Source organism: Lipophrys pholis (assembly GCF_963383615.2).
Source record: "Lipophrys pholis genome assembly, chromosome: 1".
Classification (NCBI taxonomy): Eukaryota; Metazoa; Chordata; class Actinopteri; order Blenniiformes; family Blenniidae; genus Lipophrys; species Lipophrys pholis.
In genome coordinates this window covers 54,278,082-54,297,985 of record NC_137635.1, presented here as the reverse complement: position 1 = coordinate 54,297,985, position 19,904 = coordinate 54,278,082, and the positions used below count along the sequence as shown (strand labels likewise).

The 19,904-nt window shown below is 45.7% G+C and overlaps 1 protein-coding gene across 2 annotated transcripts; it reads left to right on the top strand.

Moving 5' to 3' along the window:
- Nucleotides 1–4,689: 4,689 nt before the first annotated feature.
- LOC308116042 (glutamine synthetase) lies at nt 4,690–9,403 on the top strand. Of its 2 annotated transcripts, XR_013935748.1 has the most exons (8): nt 4,690–4,775; nt 5,647–5,835; nt 5,921–6,082; nt 6,967–7,113; nt 7,207–7,334; nt 8,077–8,276; nt 8,368–8,842; nt 8,915–9,403. XR_013935748.1 is itself a non-coding variant. In XM_080474005.1 (7 exons), exons 2-7 carry the CDS (start codon nt 5,670–5,672, stop codon nt 8,678–8,680), a joined length of 1,116 nt encoding a protein of 371 aa, XP_080330131.1. In that variant the 5' UTR covers nt 4,690–4,775; nt 5,647–5,669; the 3' UTR covers nt 8,681–9,403. The 2 variants fall into 2 exon arrangements, 1 of the variants encoding a protein (XP_080330131.1); XM_080474005.1 differs by having other exon boundaries at nt 8,368–9,403.
- Nucleotides 9,404–19,904: the final 10,501 nt, after the last annotated feature.

Here is a 19,904-nt window from a genome sequence, read left to right as displayed (position 1 = left end):
CACCACAGAATCAGGTTCTAGTCATCAATACTATCGACTGACAAACACTGTTGAGTCCAGTTCATGGAAGCAGAGTTCGATACCCTGAAACGACAGACCGACCCAGCGGCCTGGTTCCGTGGCTGATGGCCGGCGGCGGCAGAGGTTCTCGGTGTCGATGCTCTTCGTTGTCATATTTACCTTCAGCAACAAAAGTTGGCGGATGAGGTCGTTGTTGTCTGCGTGTATTTATTTATTGGTTTATATGTATTTTAACAACTTTTCACAAAAACTACTCACCCGAATTGCAGGAAGTCTTCAGGGATGATTTGTCATCATTAAAGGACCAATCCGTTCGATTTTGGGACGTTAACGACTAAACGTTTCTGATTAAATCCCCCAGAAACTGCAAAACAATTTCCAATGCAAAGCGGATGACAGGAGGCGACTAATGGAGGAGATCAAAGGAGATCAGCGTCTGTTGCCATGGAGACGCTCCCTGCTCAGTGTGTCACCGTGATGTAGCTACCTGACAGGCTAGTTAGCATCGATGTGTGCTAACAGCTAACATGAAAGCGATGCTAATTCATTTCTGCAAACAAATATGGCGTTGGGGAAGATCTGCGCTCTACCGAGTGTAGCTCTAGTTTGTTAATGTTGTGGGGGTGGAGGAACGCCTGGAGACCGCCTGAAGACCGCCTGAAGACCGCCATTACCGCCGCTTCCGTTAACAAACACCTGAGAATGTTCTGGCAACAGACGGTCTCCTCTGACAACCACCTTCAGGAGAACGTTTCCATAATTACGCCACGTTTACACAGATTTACAAAAAACGGCTATTTCCCCCCCTCTACGTTTTCTGACATTCTCCTTTCCAGATTGTTTCGAGAGAAAAAAAAAGTAATTCACTCAAACCTGGATAACAGTCTGGGTAAGAGCTGCTATGAGCATGCCAAACCTATAGGTGGCAGTGTAACAAGAAGCCAGCCAATCAGAGTCCTTGAAAAAAACGCAGACAGGAACGAACGGCAGGACTGACTTCCTGTCGCTGCAGCGATGAGGCGGCGAGGGTCGAAGTGGAGCTGAACCTCCTGAATGTGGCGTCACGAGTACAAAACCAGTACCAGCGTTTACGTAAATGAGCGGCGCTTTAACGCTGCCGGTTAAAAAAAAAGAAACCGTGGCGTGTGATGCTGCGCGATTTGGTATCGGTCCGATACCAAGTTAATACAGCGCCAGTATCACCGATCTGATACCGATTTTTATCGTTCAAGGGAAGAATCTCAGAAATTACTCTTTAAATTCCCGGAGATTACTGTTAAAGTTCAAATCGCTAAACCTGGATGAATTGTCATGACTTTAATGTGTTTTGATTCGATGATTTTTCCTGTGGTTTATTAATGATCTAAAACCTAAGAATACTTTATAATCATAATATAATATCATATTTAGTTCAAACAACGGTAACAAAACTATTTACTGTAATGTCTGGATTTTTGTTCTTAAACAAAGTGTGCAAAATAAATAATAATAATAATAATAATAATAAATACATTTTATTTATAAGTGCCGTTCAGAACACTCACAACCTCATAAAAGTTAAAAGCAACATACCAACAAATACAAGGTAGTGAAACTTCGATACCAACCTAAGTAATCGGTATTAGTGATATTTGGATCAGTACGCGAGTCGATACCGTCGCTGAGAACCAGAACCAGAACCGCCTGAACACAAACAGCCTGGAAACCTGATTTTATTCTTTTCCTGGATCAGTTTTACCGACTTCTCTTCCTCCCGCGGGAGAAACAACAATCAGTCGTCTCCAAATCACAAGCTCATTTATTTCTAATGAGTTTCTTTCTTTCTTTCTTTTGATGTCCCTCTGGGGGACTCGCCTCCGGCAGTCGGAGGAATCGATGGAACGATGGAAAGCGAAGGACGAGACGCCGTCGTCCGAGTGAACGACGTCGAGACCTTGCTAAAAGATTCACAGTGTTTACCTGTGCAGCGTGTGAATATTCAACTACACTTTCTTGGCGGTTCACCTGTTCCTGTAAATACGTTGTGACGCACACACACACACGCACACACACACACACACACACACACACACACACACACACACACACACACACAGGCCATCCTGAGGAGGTGATTCTAATAAGTTTAAACTCACTAATGCTGGATTTTTTTACAGTGTGAATGGATGTGCTGGAGGAAAAGCGCCTGATTTTCCTCGTTGCCGTTTTCTTCTTGGTATTGAACCTAATAAGTTGTGAGATATGCATTACACTTATAGAACAACATAGAAAAGATGCTTTCTTGTTATTTCACGTGCACTATCGTTCAATCATGCCTCCGCCGAACTTAAAAAAAAAAAAAAAAAAAAAAAGATGGATTATCTTTAATCATCCTTTTAAAAACATGCTTTTACTATTTTTTTTTTTAACAAGTCTAAACCCTTTAAAGGAGTTTTTTTTTTTTTCCCCCCCCACAAATACATCTTGGAGTTAATTTTGAGGCGTGTGAGTTTACGACCAACTGATCCCACAACGAATCGTTCGTCTATTTTCACTCTTTTCTTAATCGTGGATTTCCTGCGAGGCTCTGCAGACGCATCCTGCTTCACAGATCCACGTTACTCTATTACTTACTAATAATGTACAGAGGATTTATGCTGTTTGTGACATTTAGAGAGGAAGAAATAAGGCGCAGAGGGGAAACGCTCCCCGCCAACGTTCATTTTAAGGTTTGTGTATTTGTTTGATTCGCCTGAAGAAGGCCGATTCTGTGAAACTAACTTAACCAAAAACATGGAGATTTGTATCATAAGTTCTTGGAATGCAAATACTTTGTGGGTTTTTATGTGTATAATAGCTGTATATAATAATAAAGGTGTCCTCCTGTTACAGGATCCCTCTTTCTTTTCTTACATCGCGTCGATTCTTCTAAAGAATTACACAAATTAGATAATAAAACACACATAAAAGTACTCTGATCCATGATGATTCTAATGTAGGAAGTAGATCTCATGGGGAAATTTGTACTTAGGAAATGTTCTCGATACGTGAAGGAAGACTATCACCTCCTGCTGAGTTCAACGGAAGCTAATTTAATATTACAAACTCATAGAAGTATCCTAAAATACTTCAACTGGAGTAATGTGAGTATTTGTAATTTTGATACTTCCACAATTAGATGATATGGATCAGACTGTACCGAGGAAAGTGCACTAGAGAAAAATACTCTGAAAAATATCCTAAAGTATTACTTGTTGAATGTAAAGTTAAGCATAACTTGGAAAGTAAAAAGTAAAAAGTGCAAGTATCCATAAATACTACTAAAAGTGACGCTACATCTTGAATTAAGTGCTACCCGGAGTACTCCAACATACTGTGTAATCACAGCAATGCGAGTTGTAATGAAGTGTGCGTCCACCAGGGGGCGGGGTCACACAGCTGAACGTGGTAACGCGGCACGCGGTGACGTCATGACGCAGCTTCGCCTCATTGAAACTCACGGAATTAGAGTTTAACATGAAGAAAACGCAGTTTACTGTTAAAATAAAGATTTTTTTTCTTTTAAGAATTCTGAGAAGAAAAGTCTGAATACTTTAATCTTTTTTTAGTCACATGTTTCTTATATAAATTCTTCTCTGAGTTTTAATTTTCATAAACAGGAAAAAAGCTGCAAAGTTCTAAATAAAACGTACTTTTTTTCTGTTTTTTTTTTTTTTTTTACAGATCGTGGAAACTAATCATCACTTAGTCATTATCGGTGAGATCATGAGATGAACTTGGAATAACAATGGAGGGCCTGTTTTTAAATGTATCCGGATACTTCTGACCTCAGTGTTTCCTGCTGAGTTATTTAATGTGACACATTCACATCACTCCAGCTTTATTCAAACTATAATAACTATAATTGATGACAGACAAGCAGTAACAGAGCTGTGAATGTTGCGCAGGATTCAGTCTTAATATTCAAATTAACAGCTGCTTGTTTTTCTTTATTGGTTTTGATTTTAGAATTAATTAGTAAGGAAAGATTCACATCACAACATTTTTAATGCAAAAATGAAGCATTTTCCTTTGAAACATGGTCGTTTAAACCAATTGGAGCTGCTCTGTGTGCTTGAGGCCGCCGTGACGGAGCGTTATCGGTTTAACATGATTGTTTTTTACCCCGCAGGACACAATCAACCGGACTTTATCTACTCACACACATTTTCACTGTCCTGCTGTAAATAAAATGTGAAGCTGAATTCAGATGAGGTGAAGACAAAACCTCAGAATGAGCTGAACTCAGGTTTTCTCACTGTTACATAATCTCCCATTAAAACCAACGCGCACAGTACCGGGGTCCACCACAGGAGGGCGCCTCGACACCCCAGATTGTGTGTGTGTGTGTGTGTGTGTGTGTGTGTGTGTGTGTGTGTGTGTGTGTGTGTGTGTGTGTGTGTGTGTGTGTGTGTGTGTACATTTTGTCCCACTTTTCTTTTTTTTTTTCTTTTTTTTTAAATTTATTGTCTTAATTTAAAGTCTCGGGTGAGAACCCACAGAAACAGCTGATGCGCGCGCACGCGGCTCGGTTCCTTCCTCCAGGGGGGCGTTGCGGCTGCAGCTCGCGCGCCCGGCAGACCAATCAGAGATGATCCGTCCCAGTTCCTGCTCTTATAAAAATGCGGCCGGAGCCGAAGCGTCGGTACCGGAGGATGAGACAGACCGAGACGAACCTTCTGCCCGCAGCACACCGGAGCCGCCAGCCGTCCAGCCTCTCCTCCTGATCTCCACAGGTACACACCACACTGTGTGTGTGTGTGTGTGTGTGTGTGTGTGTGTGTGTGTGTGTGTGTGTGTGTGTGTGTGTGTGTGTGTGTGTGTGTGTGTGTGTGTGTGTGTGTGTGTGTGTGTGTGTGTGTGTGTGTGTGTGTGTGTGTGTGTGTGTGTGTTCAGACTTCTCTGTTTAAAAAGTTTGAGTTTTTTTGTTGTTTGTTCGCGCGATTGCGGTTTGTTTGTTTGTTTGTTTGTTTTTAGCGCTTTTCTTGCGGACGCCGTCTCCATGGTGATAACAAAGAGGATCCACATTACGTAACATTGCCTCTGTGTGCGGTGCGGTGCGGAAAAACAGATCTGCACGTTAATCTGAGGCTTGTTGCGTGGTTTTTTTTTTTTTTTTTTTGCGTTAAATGTCTCGTGGCGCGCTGTTGCGGTTTTACTTTGTTTTTTTTTCTGCGGACTAAGAGTTTCATCTCTGTTGTTTCCGCGTTTCTTTGTGCGTTAAACGTCCCGTTACGCGCTGGTTTTGCGCTTTTTGTGTTTCTCTGCGGACACTCTCACACACGTTTTGCGCACAGACTCAAAAGACTTTTATTTGAGGCTTTTTATTTTGCGCGCGCGCGTTTCTTTGTGCGTCGATCGTCTCGCGACGCGCTGTTATTTGTGTTTTTCACGCACAGACTGATGGAAAAACCCCAGAAGGCACCAGCAGACTGTTTCTTGTGTTCGCCTCTGTCTTTCCACCCTCCCCCTCTCGGAGGACAAAAACAATGCTGCCGCTGCTTTTGTGTTTTCTGCCCCCCCTCGCTTCCCCTCCCCTCCCCCCACTCCGTTATGTAACTTGCGCTCCAGCCGCTTACCTGCCCCTGCCCTCTCGCCCCCCCTCAGGTGTGTCACAGCAGCCAGTAAAGATGGCCGTGTCGTCCAGCGCCGCCCTCAGCAAGGCCGTGAAGCAGCAGTACATGCAGCTCCCGCAGGGGGACAAAGTCCAGGCCATGTACATCTGGATCGACGGGACCGGAGAGGGACTCCGCTGCAAGACCAGGACCCTGGACTCCGAGCCCAAGAGCATCGAAGGTACAAGTCGGAACGCAGCCGGAGACACCGGAGACGAGGGGGTTCGGTGTGTTTCATCCCTCCTCCTCCTCCTCCTCTTCCTCAGACCTCCCCGAGTGGAACTTCGATGGATCCAGTACCTACCAGTCCGAAGGGTCCAACAGCGACATGTACCTGATCCCCTCCGCCATCTTCAGAGACCCGTTCCGCAAAGACCCCAACAAGCTGGTCCTGTGTGAAGTACTGAAGTACAACCGCAAGCCTGCTGGTAGGACACACACACACACACACACACACACACATATTCTGCTACTTTCTAAAACCATAGGAGCTGAACGTACCAGCGTTGGTCACTTTATAAAGTACTCATGAGTAATAGCACTTCTGTTATGTAACTATTACTTCAGAAGAAATAAACCAAGTTGTGCGTCAATACTTTTGTTTAGGTGCTTTATTGTCATTATTCATGCAGGAGTACAAACTGCAGGTGTAGTAGTAGTAGTAGTATGAGCATGAGTTTTATCCAGAAACTTGTGGTATTACTTTTTAACAGTCGGTTCCAAACACTGACTTTACTGTAACTATTGTACTTTTGTACTGAGTGAATTCAATTTGTGACAATTTTATGCTGCGACATTTAAGTGTACAAACTGACAAGACAACATAAAGTAACTAATACTCGAGTAGAGTGTGTGTGTGTGTGTGTGTGTATATATATATATATATATATACACACGTTTGGTCGTTTCTTCTTCTGAACTAAATGTCGATTTGAGGGAAGTTCTTTGGTAAAGTGTTCAGGAACAAACTGTCAGCTGCTGAACGTGTGAGGCCTCCTGATTGGCCCAGGGAGGCCATGTGGGCGGGGCTTCACTGTAAAAGGTGTGTGAGGGGAAAAGTAAACGGGTGGATCTGCATGTGTTCATCGTGTCTCTACTGAACACGGAAGAATGAAGTTATGATGATAAGAAGAGCAGAAGCTCGAGCTGATGGGCCTCGTTTTGAGTTTAGAAAATGATTCGGTGGAGTTGGTTACTACGGCAACATGAAGAAATCAGAAAAGTCCAATGTTTATTTGACCTGCTGTGTTTTTGATTCACTTTATTTTGCCGTCCGTTGGTCCGCAGCTCTAACCTGAACGTCTCTCTGCAGAAACCAACCTGAGGATCACCTGCGACAAGATCATGGACATGGTGAAGGACCAGCACCCCTGGTTCGGCATGGAGCAGGAGTACACCATCCTAGGGACAGACGGTCACCCGTTCGGCTGGCCGTCCAACGGTTTCCCCGGACCGCAGGGTGAGCAGCAGCAGCAGCAGCAGCAGCTCTCTGAGCCCAGCGTTCCTCCTCCTCCTCCTCCTCCCGGAGGCTGAACGGTCGCTGTGTTTGCAGGTCCATACTACTGTGGCGTCGGCGCGGACAAAGCCTACGGCCGGGACATCGTGGAGGCTCATTACAAGGCCTGTTTGTACGCCGGAGTCCAGATCTGCGGCACCAACGCTGAAGTGATGCCGGCTCAGGTAACTAGGAAACTCTCGTCCGTCACTTTGGTCAGTTTCCACACCTTTTATTGTGGCGTGTTGGTGAGTGAGGAAGTAGAGGTTTGGTTTGGTTTTCAACCTTCCTGAGGGTCACTTAGAGAGTCTCACTCATCACTAGTTCTGTTCAAAAGTACTTTTAAAGTTAAAACTTCGTTTACTCGGTCAAGCTGAGGGAGTTAAAAGGTTCTGTCTTAAACTGAAGGTTGAGTTTTATAACTTAAAGGAAAAATAAACCCACACCAGAACGCCGATTCAGCGTTTTAGAAGCCTGGAAACGGCGAGGAACGAGTGGGGGGGAATTCTAAAACCTCAGCTTTGAGGCGTAGACGTGGATCATCTGTGGATAAAAGATTATGTAATCACGCCTCCCAATGGCGGACCACATGGTCTAGGTGGCGCTGCAGAAGCTACTGACGCCAGCCAGAGGAGGAGCATAGACCTATATAACTCAGAATTATATAGAAGTCTATGAGCAGGAGTCTACTTCTGAATTCCTCTTGTCTTTTGTGTTTTATTGTGTATTTGTGAGTCACGGCGCCCCTAAAGGCCTGGCATATGTACTACTACTGTTTGAGCCAGTGAAAAAAATGTGCTTTTGGCCGGTGTGGGCGGAGCCTAAAAAGTGAAACTCCTCTGAGGCCGAGTGAGTTTCTGTGTCGTTTGGGAGGCGTGGCGTCTCGTGTTCCCGCCGTTTGCTGACGATGTGCTGGTGTTTGTGCAGTGGGAGTTCCAGGTGGGGCCGTGCGAGGGCATCGCGATGGGGGACCACCTGTGGGCGGCGCGCTTCATCCTCCACCGCGTCTGTGAGGACTTCGGCGTGGTGGCGTCCTTCGACCCGAAGCCGATCCCCGGGAACTGGAACGGCGCCGGCTGCCACACCAACTTCAGCACCAAGGAGATGAGGGAAGACGACGGCTTGAAGTGAGCGTCCGCGGCTTCCTGCTGCTCTGTGGTTTAAACATTCTTTGTCTGGTAGTTTTGATGTTTCTGACGCGACCTGTTTGTACCTCAGAGCCATCGAGGACAGCATCGAGAAGCTCGCCAAGAGGCACAGCTATCACATCCGTGCCTACGACCCTAAAGGGGGCCTGGACAACGCCCGCCGCCTCACCGGCCACCACGAAACCTCCAACATCCACGAGTTCTCGGCCGGCGTGGCGAACCGGGGCGCCAGCATCCGCATCCCCCGCAACGTGGGCCAGGAGAAGAAGGGCTACTTCGAGGACCGCCGGCCATCGGCCAACTGCGACCCGTACGCCGTGACCGAAGCGCTGATACGCACCTGTTTGCTGAGCGAGGAGGGCGAAGAGCCCGTGGAATATTAAACACTCGTGGACTGACTCCCGCCGCACACCCACCGCCCCCCAACCCCAACCCCCACCCCAACGTCGTCGTCTCAAACTAGAACTGTTCTTCTTCTGCTTCCCCAAATGATTTTAATCTGCATTTTTAATGGCTTCAAGTTGGCTGGTCAACTTAACATGATGGTGCCCCCCCTCTACCCCCCCCCCCCCCCCCCCCCCATACACACACGTGCGGTATGAGCTGGTAATGTGCAGGGTACGTCCCCCCCCCCCCCCCCCCCCGTCTTTAGAAGGGACGGGCTTTTGTAACACTGTTTTCTAGCCCTCGTCGCTTCATTCCCTCCCTTTTGGTGACTAAAGCACATGGACACTGCAGAGTAGAGCTGCTGAGGGCGAACGTACGTAATCTTAATCTTGACTAGTTGGTGTACCGTTTTTAAAATATGTTGACCTGCCTTGTTTCTCAGCTGTCCAGTCTTCAATGTTACTAACTTGTTTTCTGACGTGTATATTTGGAAATGGCGATTTGTTTGTGGCGCCCCCCGTTCGGTACACTCGGTACCCGGTCGTAAGTTTCTTCACATTTTGTGGATTTGTCCATAATGCCATTTGTAGATTTCCTCAAGGAGTTTTATCCTTTTGTTAACTTGAGATATATTGTAAATCACCTGATTTGTAAAACATCCTGTTTACCAGACTTGGTGTTTTTTATTGATACATTTAAAACTTTTATTTTTATCACAACTCTTGACTTTGTTTTTGTTTTTTTTTTGTTCCTGGTGAATATTAAATCATTAGTGTCCCCGATTCTGGGACTTTTCCACAGAAGACCGAAACTACACGGAGCTGCAGGAAGTACAGAGGTGTATTTGCGCCTCGATGTGGTTTAGATGATTCATCCATCCTGAGTCAGTCCGTCTCTCGATGAGTACCAGCGAGAGCAGTTTGTAAAGCGCTGCAGGTCAAACCAGCTCCGTTGGAAGGATTATGGAAAACACCGAAATTAAATACAACCGTAACCATGCGACACTTTGCCTCAAAACATCGTACCGGGACTGCCTGTAAGACGCTGGAAAGGGCACAACAGCCCTTTTTTTTAATACGAAAGGTATTGTTCCACTTCATGTATGAAACGAGTTCCAACTGAAACTGTTTATCATTCCAACGTGTCGTTGGGCTCCAGGAGCCAGTCAAAGAGGAAAACTAACTAAGTTTCAGTAACCAGCTGGTTGGAAATCACTGATTCCTCAGAAATAACTAGCGTCATCAGAGTTTATTCATCCTCCTGTCTACATTGACCCGTCCATTTCTAGGAGGCGCTGTGCCGCAGTAAGGGAATTCATTATATTTGGTTGATGTAATCAAGTACAACTTTTGAGTGACAAGCAGCACTAGGGTTACCAATATCAAACTATCAGGGCCGACGTTTCTCCTGGACTTGGTAGTTTTTTTGTTGACGGTCAAAAATGACGTCATTTAATTTGAAACGTGTAAAATTCCGACTGAATCATAATGAGTCACGACAACGGGCGTGTTGAACACACCTGAACCTCATCCTGGCGTCTTCATCAAGCCGCCAACGAAGTCCAGTCAGGAGCTCAAATCATTTCAACGGGGAGGGACCGACTGACGACCCGCAGGACGGAGATCCAAACGTCCCTCCGTCCCTCATTCATCAAACCAAGCCTGCAGTGGACTGTTGTGGTCGCTCTGCCTCGCTATGAGTCGCTCTGCCTCGCTCTGCGTCGACGCCACACCACTGAGCCTCTCAGCCTGTTGTCAACAACAACAAAGATGTGTGGAGGAAAACAAGTTGGTGCTGCAGCTGCACACACACACACACACGTTTCCACCGATATGTACACTCAAAGACGAATCAAAACAACACATGGACATGTTTCTCTCTCACGCTGATGAACTTTTAACTTTAAAGATTGTGAAGGATTGTTGATTTCTTTAAATATGAATATAAAACTCTTCTTCAACTTCAAGTCAACTCAGGAAGTAGAAAAACTTTTTCCGGTCTTGCTGCTGAAGCAAATGTGATTATTAGAAATTGAGAAAACATCTCTCACACTCACACACTCACACTCACACTCACACGCTCACACTCACACACGCTCCTGCTGTTTTCGGGGGAGGGGCTGACAGAAGTTTACTTGCAGACCTTTCCCCTACTTCTCAGCTGCCCTCGCGACACGCTGCCCTCTGCTCCCTGATTGGCTCCTCCAGGAACAGAAGGAGCCAATCAGGAAGTGGACGGCGTGCTCCATCCTGTTGTTCGGGACGTGGTTTGGCCGTCGGCCATCAGATGTACTTTTACTTTGTTTTTGGTGTCTTTTTTTAAGAGAGCAGCCCTTTGAACTGGGCTGAGTCAGAGTGTGTCCTTCCCCACTTCCTAGAATCAACGGAAACTTTCAAGAGAGAAGTGACGAATGTTTTTAACCTGAAAGTAGGTCAAAATAACATAGAAGATTAAAGTAAATCAAGATTATATATAAACTAATCTGGTACAAAAAGAGTCTTTATTCATGTCTCGGTTCACAAAACCTTCAGAAAACACTTTTTTACAAAATACAAAACAAAGTGAATTTCACAGATATCCATCTATTTGCTCATTTCTGCACGTTTCAGATAAGTTTGCTCAGTGGCTTGACCCCCCACCCCCACCCCCACCCCCGATAGTGCTGGCTCAGCATTTGAACAGTCTGTCTGCACGTGATGTGAAAACAACTGGGAGTCTGGGAGGGAAACGTCAGACATTCCTGCTCTGTGCTTGTTTTCCTTTCAGAACGTGGCCGAGTGTTCAGAGGGTGAAGGGACTCGACTGCAGCTGATGTTTTCTATCAGTTTAGGCTCTATTTACACAGTTTTCACACAGATGTGAAAACGCAAAAGTATTGTGGCGTTTTGGACGTCAGTCGACATGAGAATGGCGCTCAGAGCCTCTGAAAAAACACTTAACGTTTTGGAAAAAAGCTCCGTTGGCCATTAAAATCCCCAAAATCTAATTTATTGGTCCTTCATGACGACAAATCTTCCCTGCAGATTTCATGAAATTCGAGTTAATAGTTTTGCAAGTTTGGAAAATACATACACACCAATAAAAAAAAAAAAAAAAAATACACGCAGACGAAAACACAACTTTCATTGGCGAAGGTAACAACGGCACCAACTAGTGGCCCAACATGAAAACTACATCATTTTCAGTGTTTCCGTTTTCAGAACGTTGTCGTGGAAACGAGGTCTAAGCTCGCGAGCGTTCGGATAAAATTCTACTCTCGTCTGAACCGGCAGTTTAGTTTTTTTCCCTGTTCAGTGAAAAAATTCCTTCTCGACCTTTTCTTTACTATGGTCTCTGGTATTTAGACGCTTTCATTATAAAGTTGATATTATGGACTTTAGACGTACTTTTTGCAAACGTACTAGAAATATAAGTGCAGATATTATATATTTTGGAGTGGTTTTGAACTTTTGAACCAGGTTGTTGACAGTAGTCCGAATACAAAGCGAGTCCAGTTGATACGATGGGAACAGTCTGATCTACGACAGAGTCTGGTTTTCATTTGGACTGATCCCCTGCAGGTTTGTGGTCTTCAGCAGGTGTGCTCCCCGACTGGGAGTCCTGCAGGTTTTAATGATCTCCTGAAGTGCCTGATAAGAGCGTTTTATTCTCCTTCCTATCTAAATTGATGTCATTAACCTCTCTGAACTCCAGGATTACCGCAGCTCAAATGATTACGCCGAAACACGACGCAGCGCCGATGTACAGTCAGCTTTCAATATTTGACTCTCAACTTTTGTTAAAATACTAAATTTGAAGCAATGGAAAGTGTTTTCAGACGATGGTTTTCAGACGTGTCCTTGAGTCCATGCGATGGTTTCCACCTGGCTGCGTACAACCCCCCCCCCCCCCCCCCCCCCCCAATCTCTGCTGAATCTTCCCACTCTGTAAACCGTGGCCTTTTTAATCCCGCAGTGAAAACCTTTATTGGACGGGATCACGCAACATTCTTTGGACTTTTGTTCTACTTTGTCGCGTGGCGTCTCGCACTCTGAACTCCTTAAGTGGCTCAATTCTAATGAGCCTCGACAAACTCTCCCTTTCACTTTCAGCTCAGTTCCGACAGTCAGCACTTCCATGAATTCAACAGTTTGTTGTATTGGTGGACAAATGCCAGAGTCCCCCCCCCCCCCCCCCCCCCCCACCACCACCACCACCACCACCACCACCACCACCACCACCACATCTAGAGAGTGGCCGTCCCGTCCTTTATGGGAGGAGATAAAGGATGAGCCCATGTGTCCACATCGTGTCAGTCTCGTTCTCCAATCAACCTGTACGAACGTATTGGGAGACGTCGAGCACCTTTACTGCTTTGACCGGGTCACCGGAGGACAATACTGCAGAATTATAAAACAATAAACGGTACGGCGCAGAAAGCAAAGGTTAAAAAAAAAAGATCCATGTGTAACAAACGTGAAAATGTCTGAGATCCGCAGGACGTTTGACTGTTTGCTGTCGGATCGTCATGTCACATCAATCACGTCGCATCGCATCGCGTCGCGTCGCATAACGTCACGTCACGTCACGTCACGTCACATCAATCATGTAACGTCACATCACATCAATCACGTCATGTCACGTCACGTCAATCGGGTCGCATCGCATCAATCACGTCGCGTGGCATCACGTCGCATCACGTCACATCAATCACGTCATGTCACGTCGCATCGCGTCACGTCATTTCATGTCACGTCACATCAATCACATCAATCGCGTCGCATCGCATCAATCACGTCATGTCACGTCACATTAATCACATTGCGTCACGTCACGTCAATCACGTCACATCGCGTCGCATTGCGTCACGTCACGTCACGTCACGTCACGTCACGTCACGTCACGTCACGTCAATCGCGTCGCATCGCGTCACGTCACGTCACGTCACGTCACGTCACGTCAATCGCGTCGCATCGCGTCACGTCACGTCACATCACATCAATCACGTCACATCGCGTCGCATCGCGTCGCATCGCGTCACGTCACGTCACGTCACGTCACGTCAATCGCGTCGCATCGCGTCACGTCACGTCACATCACATCAATCACGTCACATCGCGTCGCATTGCGTCACGTCACGTCGCGTCACGTCACATCAATCACTTCACATCACGTCAATCACGTCACATCGCGTCGCATTGCGTCACGTCACGTCGCGTCACGTCACATCAATCACTTCACATCACGTCAATCGCATCGCGTCACGTCACATCAATCGCGTCACGTCACGTCACGTCACGTCACGTCAATCGCGTCACATCAATCACGTCACGTCACATCAATCACGTCACATCACGTCAATCGCATCGCGTCACGTCACATCAATCGCGTCACGTCACGTCACGTCACGTCACGTCAATCGCATCACATCAATCACTTCACATCACGTCAATCGCGTCGCATCGCGTCACGTCACATCAATCACGTCACATAAATCACGTCACGTCAATCACGTCACGTCGCGTCACGTCACATCGCGTCACATCACATAAATCACGTCACATCGATCGCGTCGCGTCACGTCGCGTCACGTCGCGTCACGTCACGTCGCGTCAATCACGTCACATCGCGTCAATCACAGCAGAGATTTTGTTTGTTCCAATCAATAAACATCACCTGAGAGATTTACCCGAAGAGCATTGGCTTGAGATAATTCAATCACACACACACGTACACTTTCGTCCCACTTCTATCAATTTCTAAATCCTCCTGACACGACAGAATCAGGGGTCAACTTCCAGTGACTCCAAAAAATACCTCATCAGTGTTTTCATTGTGTAACACACCCACACACACACCCACACACACACCCACACACACACCCACACACCCACACACCCACACACACACCCACACACCCACACACCCACCCACACACACACACACACACACACACACACACACACACACACACACACACACACACACACACACACACACACACACACACACACACACACACACACAGCAGATAAACTTAATCGGAGCGATAGAGGCGACCCTTATCAGCACTTTGATGAAGTTTGGGTAAACCAAACTCGGGCTGACGACGATCAGGATCAGACTAAATCAGGGTTTTAGGGTTTTTGGTTAGTTTGTCAGCAGAAGGTGCCGTCTACTCGTTGTACTAATTCCAACATCAACAATGAAGAAAGTGAAGCACAAATTCGCTGACCATGTAATTAAAATAGAAATTGACTAACAAGAGTTCTTGATTATTTAGAAAACAGGACAAATGTTAGTGTTGTACATTTCTATTAAAAACATATGTTTATGTTTCAGGATCTGCTATTTCACTGATCACAGAATGTTTTCACCCTCTAGTGGCAGAGGCAATTATAACAGGAGCAATTAAGAATAAAGATTAAAACATTTTTACAAATCAAATATCACAGAAGGTCTCAGGACTCGCCTGTAAACCCACATGTGTAAAACATTTTTCTCTTTTCACCTCAGATAGTGAAAATAATAGATGAAGGCGTAAACTAGCACCAAATACAAGTACACGGTAACTGTACTCAGTTACTTGCAGAGTGTTTGATCTGTGTGAGCTCTGCCGAGTGGTGACCTACGAGGTTGATTCAGATATCGAAGAGAATAAAATGCTGCTATCAGATCCTAAAGGGGATCATAAAAGTCAGCGGTGCTTCTTCACTATCAGAGTGAACTGGTAAGTAGACAGGTGCATTGTGGGAATGCTCCTGTCTGTGTGCTTTGACTGTGAGAACGACTGTGTGGTTGATGTCACAGGAGCAGCAGCTCTAAAGCTGCTTTTCATAAAATCACAAACAAAAGAATTTAGCTCTGGGGTCATGTCTTTAAGCTGGAAGGTGAAGTTTGTTGTTGTGGTCTGCAGTGATTGTGGGCGTGGTCTGCAGTGACTGTGGGCGTGGTCTGCAGTGATTGTGGGCGTGGTCTGCAGTGACTGTGGGCGTGGTCTAGAGTGGTGAGTCTCTCTGATTGGATGACTTGTGTCATAGTTCTATAATTAGAAGCTGTTCTTTTCTGTACTTTTTGTACTAAATTGAAATGAAGAACTGGAACTCTTCAGCATTTTGGATCCGTCTGGTCACAACATGAACTTGTCCTCCGTCCACTGTTCTCTCCATCACATCGGAACGTCCTCCATGTTTGCAAACCAGGCCTGCGTCCTAAATAACTGCAATGGTGATTAACTGTGATTCCTTCGTCATGTACGGGCTTACAGGTTTCACACAAACACCTTTCATCTCCCTGTGTGTGTGTGTGTGTGTGTGTGTGTGTGTGTGTGTGTGTGTGTGTGTGTGTGTGTGTGTGTGTGTGAGTGTGTGTGTGAGTGTGTGTGTGTGTGTGTGTGTGTGTGTGTGTGTGTGTGTGTGTGTGTGTGTGTGTGTGCCAGAGTTGCAGCGGCATTCAAAACTGTGTCACTGTGTCAGACGTAACGCTGGAACCAATCACAGCGCAGGTAAGCTCCAGCGTGAGGCCAATAGCACGACAGAGCGTGTGTGTGTGTGTGTGTGTGTGTGTGTGTGTGTGTGTGTGTGTGCGTGTACACATGCGGCAGTGTTCCTGCTGCAGACGCGTCGCTACATGTGTGTGCAGCTGCAGGCGGCAGCACGTGTGTTTTTCCACACGTGATCATGAGTGATTTGTGTTTTTGGAGGAATCATGTCAACCTGAAGCGTTTCTGTTTCCAGGAAAAGAAAAAAGAACGATCACCTCCCAGCAGACGAAAACATCAAAACTGCATCTGAGTTCAGCTTCTAGCCACACTGGAATGTTATTATTATTAATGTTATTTTCTTTAGATTCTTTTTTTTATTTTATTTTCTGTTATCTGCTGATGAAATCAGAGTTTCAGACCCTTTTAGATAAGCCTCCTACTGTCCATCCATCCATCCATCCATCCATCCATCCATCTATCTATCTATCTATCTATCCATCCATCTATCTATCTATCTATCTATCTATCTGTCTATCTATCTATCTATCTATCTATCTATCTATCTATCTATCTATCTATCTATCTATCTATCTGTCTCCACTGCTTCCTTTAACTGGGACGCCGGTGCTCTTCTTCTCTTCTTCTCTTCTTCTCTTCTTCTCTTCTTCTCTTCTTCTCTTCTTCTCTTCTTCTCTTCTTCTCTTCTTCTCTTCTTCCTCCTCTCAGTGGAAGTAGAGTGAGTTCTGGTTTGAACCAGTCTGATGTGTTACACAACCGTATATCGTTGTGGCCGCTGACAGCAGTTTAACAGCGACACACACGAGGCTCACGTGCAGTTTTCTCCCGCCGCCGCCGCCGCCGCCGCGACACCTTCAGGAGCGAGCAGCCACTTCTCCCGGGGCAGAAAGGGTTAAAAGTCGAGGGGTATTTGCAGTGAGTGATGCCCTGCTCTGTGTACTCGCTGGCTGGCTGGCATCCTGAGCTCAGGCTGCCTGGGGGGGGGGGTATTCTCCAGCTCCCTTTATCAGACCCCATTTCATGTTTTTTCCCACCTTACATAACGTAGATGTGTTTCGCTTTTTGTTTTTTCCTTCCCTCTCCTCTCCACACAGAAACCGCCACAATCCGGCCTGTACATGCCGGTGGTCGTTATGGCAACAGGCAGCATCCTTCCCTCCATCCTTTGTCCAGTGTCTCCCCCTCGCCGCTCCAGCTTCCCAGGGCCAGCCGACGCTCGGCATGCAAATCCAGACCCGATTGGGCCCCGGAGAGGAGGGACTGAATGTGAGGTGGCTTTCACATCCTGCACGGCGTCTCGCCGCTCAGCGAGAGGAAGAGGACGGTCGTGAGGGGAAAGAGGGTGAAATTAGAGACGAGGCGGCAGAGCGCCGTTTCGCCGGAGGGAGATAGAGTGAAGAGAGGAAGCAGCTTGCGTCGGTTCGGGGAGAACAGGCTGATTCACGGTACGACGAGTTGGTTCTTGTTGAGAACCGGTTCCCATTGTTTCAATTCCTTGAAAATCGTTTGACAAGTTTGCAAACGATTCCCTTTTCGATTCCAGTTGATGTGAATGACGTCACCAGGCACATTGTGCAGCTTACGTAAGCTACACAATGTGCCTGGTGACGTCATTCACCAGAGCAGCAGCAGGAAACATGGCGGCCAAAGCGGCTCAAACGCTCCAGAGTTTGGTTCCATTTCAGGAGAAGGAGAGACGACGTGTGGATGTTTCATCAAAGAGAGGAAATACAACCGATATGCAGAAACATTCTCACACAGCAGCCACAACTTTCAAAGAATGTCATGTTTTCGATCGGCTCCGGAGTGAGGCATGACAACGTTTCACCTGAAAAAAAAAAAAGATGCGTTTCCATTGCAGCAGCGAGCGGACACACTGACAACGATGTAGTTAGTCTGCCGGGCCACGGGAGGGCGCTGTCGCTTGTTTTGGTAATGAAACCACACAGATGTGGGTGCAGAGGACAATCCGTCGCCTCCAGCAGTCTCTGCAGTTTTGTGGAAACACTCGTATTCATTGTCGTGTAAACGGGGCATGAATCAGCAGCAGCGTTAGCGCGCCCCCTGCTGGTAATACTGCAGGTTTCATTTCCAAAGGAGATTCGACAAGAAGAACCGGTAACGAACCGAATCGCTAAGCAGAACCAAAAATGGAATTGGAATCGTAAAAAAATCGTCTCAACAAGCGTCCCCGATGGGCCGAGGTCCAGCCGGGTGTTTCTGAGGAAGGTTTTTAATTCTGTTTCTGATTGTGTCAAATATTGAGAACATAAAGATTTAGATTCACTCCGACTGTCAATAAACACAAACGGAGTGAATAAACCACTGCATGGATGAAGAAAAACCTTCGTAGCGCTTTGGGGAATCGTTCACATGACAGCGGAGCTCGGAGTCGCTGAAAACGTTTTGAGAACGGCTCTCAAGGTGGAACTTTTTGAAAACACTCGATGGCAGGAGCACTTTAATTCCATTTGATCATTTTAACTGTTGCATTTTGACAAATGTGTTGGTTTGTAAATATGATGACTGGTTAAAAGAAGGTTACATTTAAAATTTTAAATGAAAAAAAAGCACTAACTCATAGCCTGGCGTTTTCAGCATTTCTGCCGTTTCCATAGAAACGGATGTGAGTCTCAGAACGTTGCTGTGCAAACGTTAAACATTTCTGAAAACGCAAAAACGGGGCGTTTTCACTTCAAATGGGGCATAAAGAAATTCTAACGATTGACTGAGTTTCAGACTTTAAATTGACCTGCAACACAGAATTCTGACCCTGGTAATGAGAGGAAGTGTGTGAACGCAAACTTTAATCCTCCACGTGTGATCTTTCACATTACTGCTTCAGGTCGGGATCACGGAGAGCGCCTGCTGGTGTGTAAATACTAATTAGCTCATTTCAGGCTTCAGCTCAAAGAGAAGTGCTTTTATTTTTTTTAAATTTTAAAACAAAACAGCTTTTTTATTTCATGTTTCCGCCAGCGACTGACTCACCAAACCGTTGGAAGAAAACACGATTACTGAAGTGACAGCACTCCTGTGTTTGGATTCACTCTCCCACATATTTTCTCAGTCAAAGTAGCACAACCGGCTTGTTAGCCTCTGATTAGCCTCGTTAGCATCGCGGGTCAACCCTTGATCAGGATTAATGCCTGGAATCATAATGGCTCCAATCCGGCCAAACCACCATGAAATGAGAGATTCTTTTGTCGCGACACCGAGACCCGAGCTGAGATATCATATAGCACCAGAATATTTCATTAAAATTGGCTTTATGTTGAGATTACAGTCATTTTCTGGAGTAATTATTTGGTTTTCATGGCGCAAACTCTGCGCCACAAAACATGAAAATCTAAATTTAATGATATTATGGCTCTATTTTACCGGTCGGATCCACTCCAGATGAAATTAGACTGAAATAAAAACTATTTAACGTTGCTGCTCAGTGAGGCCTCCAGCAATAAACCACATTTCTTGTCCCGACACTGCTTCTTTCCATTTTTATTTTTTTTGCCTTAATATCATTTTAAAGCGTTTTTATATATTTCCATGAAAAAGAGAGTTGGAATTGGGTTTGGTCATTTCAGGAAGCAAAGCTGCATGTGACCCATTGATCAACAGCTCAGATTGAAACAGCTTTTCTATATTGTTAAATAGAAATAACCTCGTGAAACGTAAAGAAGCACATGTGAGGATTTAATGTTTTTTTTTTTGTTTTTCTTAATTATAGTTATGTCGTAAAA

What these genes read in the sequence shown, in the direction of transcription:
- LOC308116042 (XM_080474005.1), top strand. Translation starts at nt 5,670, where the DNA reads ATGGCCGTGTCGTCCAGCGCCGCCCTCAGCAAGGCCGTGAAGCAGCAG. An exon ending in CGGTTTCCCCGGACCGCAGG is followed by an intron (nt 7,114 to 7,206) that starts GTGAGCAGCAGC and finishes CTGTGTTTGCAG; the next exon opens with GTCCATACTACTGTGGCGTC. An exon ending in AGGGAAGACGACGGCTTGAA is followed by an intron (nt 8,277 to 8,367) that starts GTGAGCGTCCGC and finishes TTTGTACCTCAG; the next exon opens with AGCCATCGAGGACAGCATCG.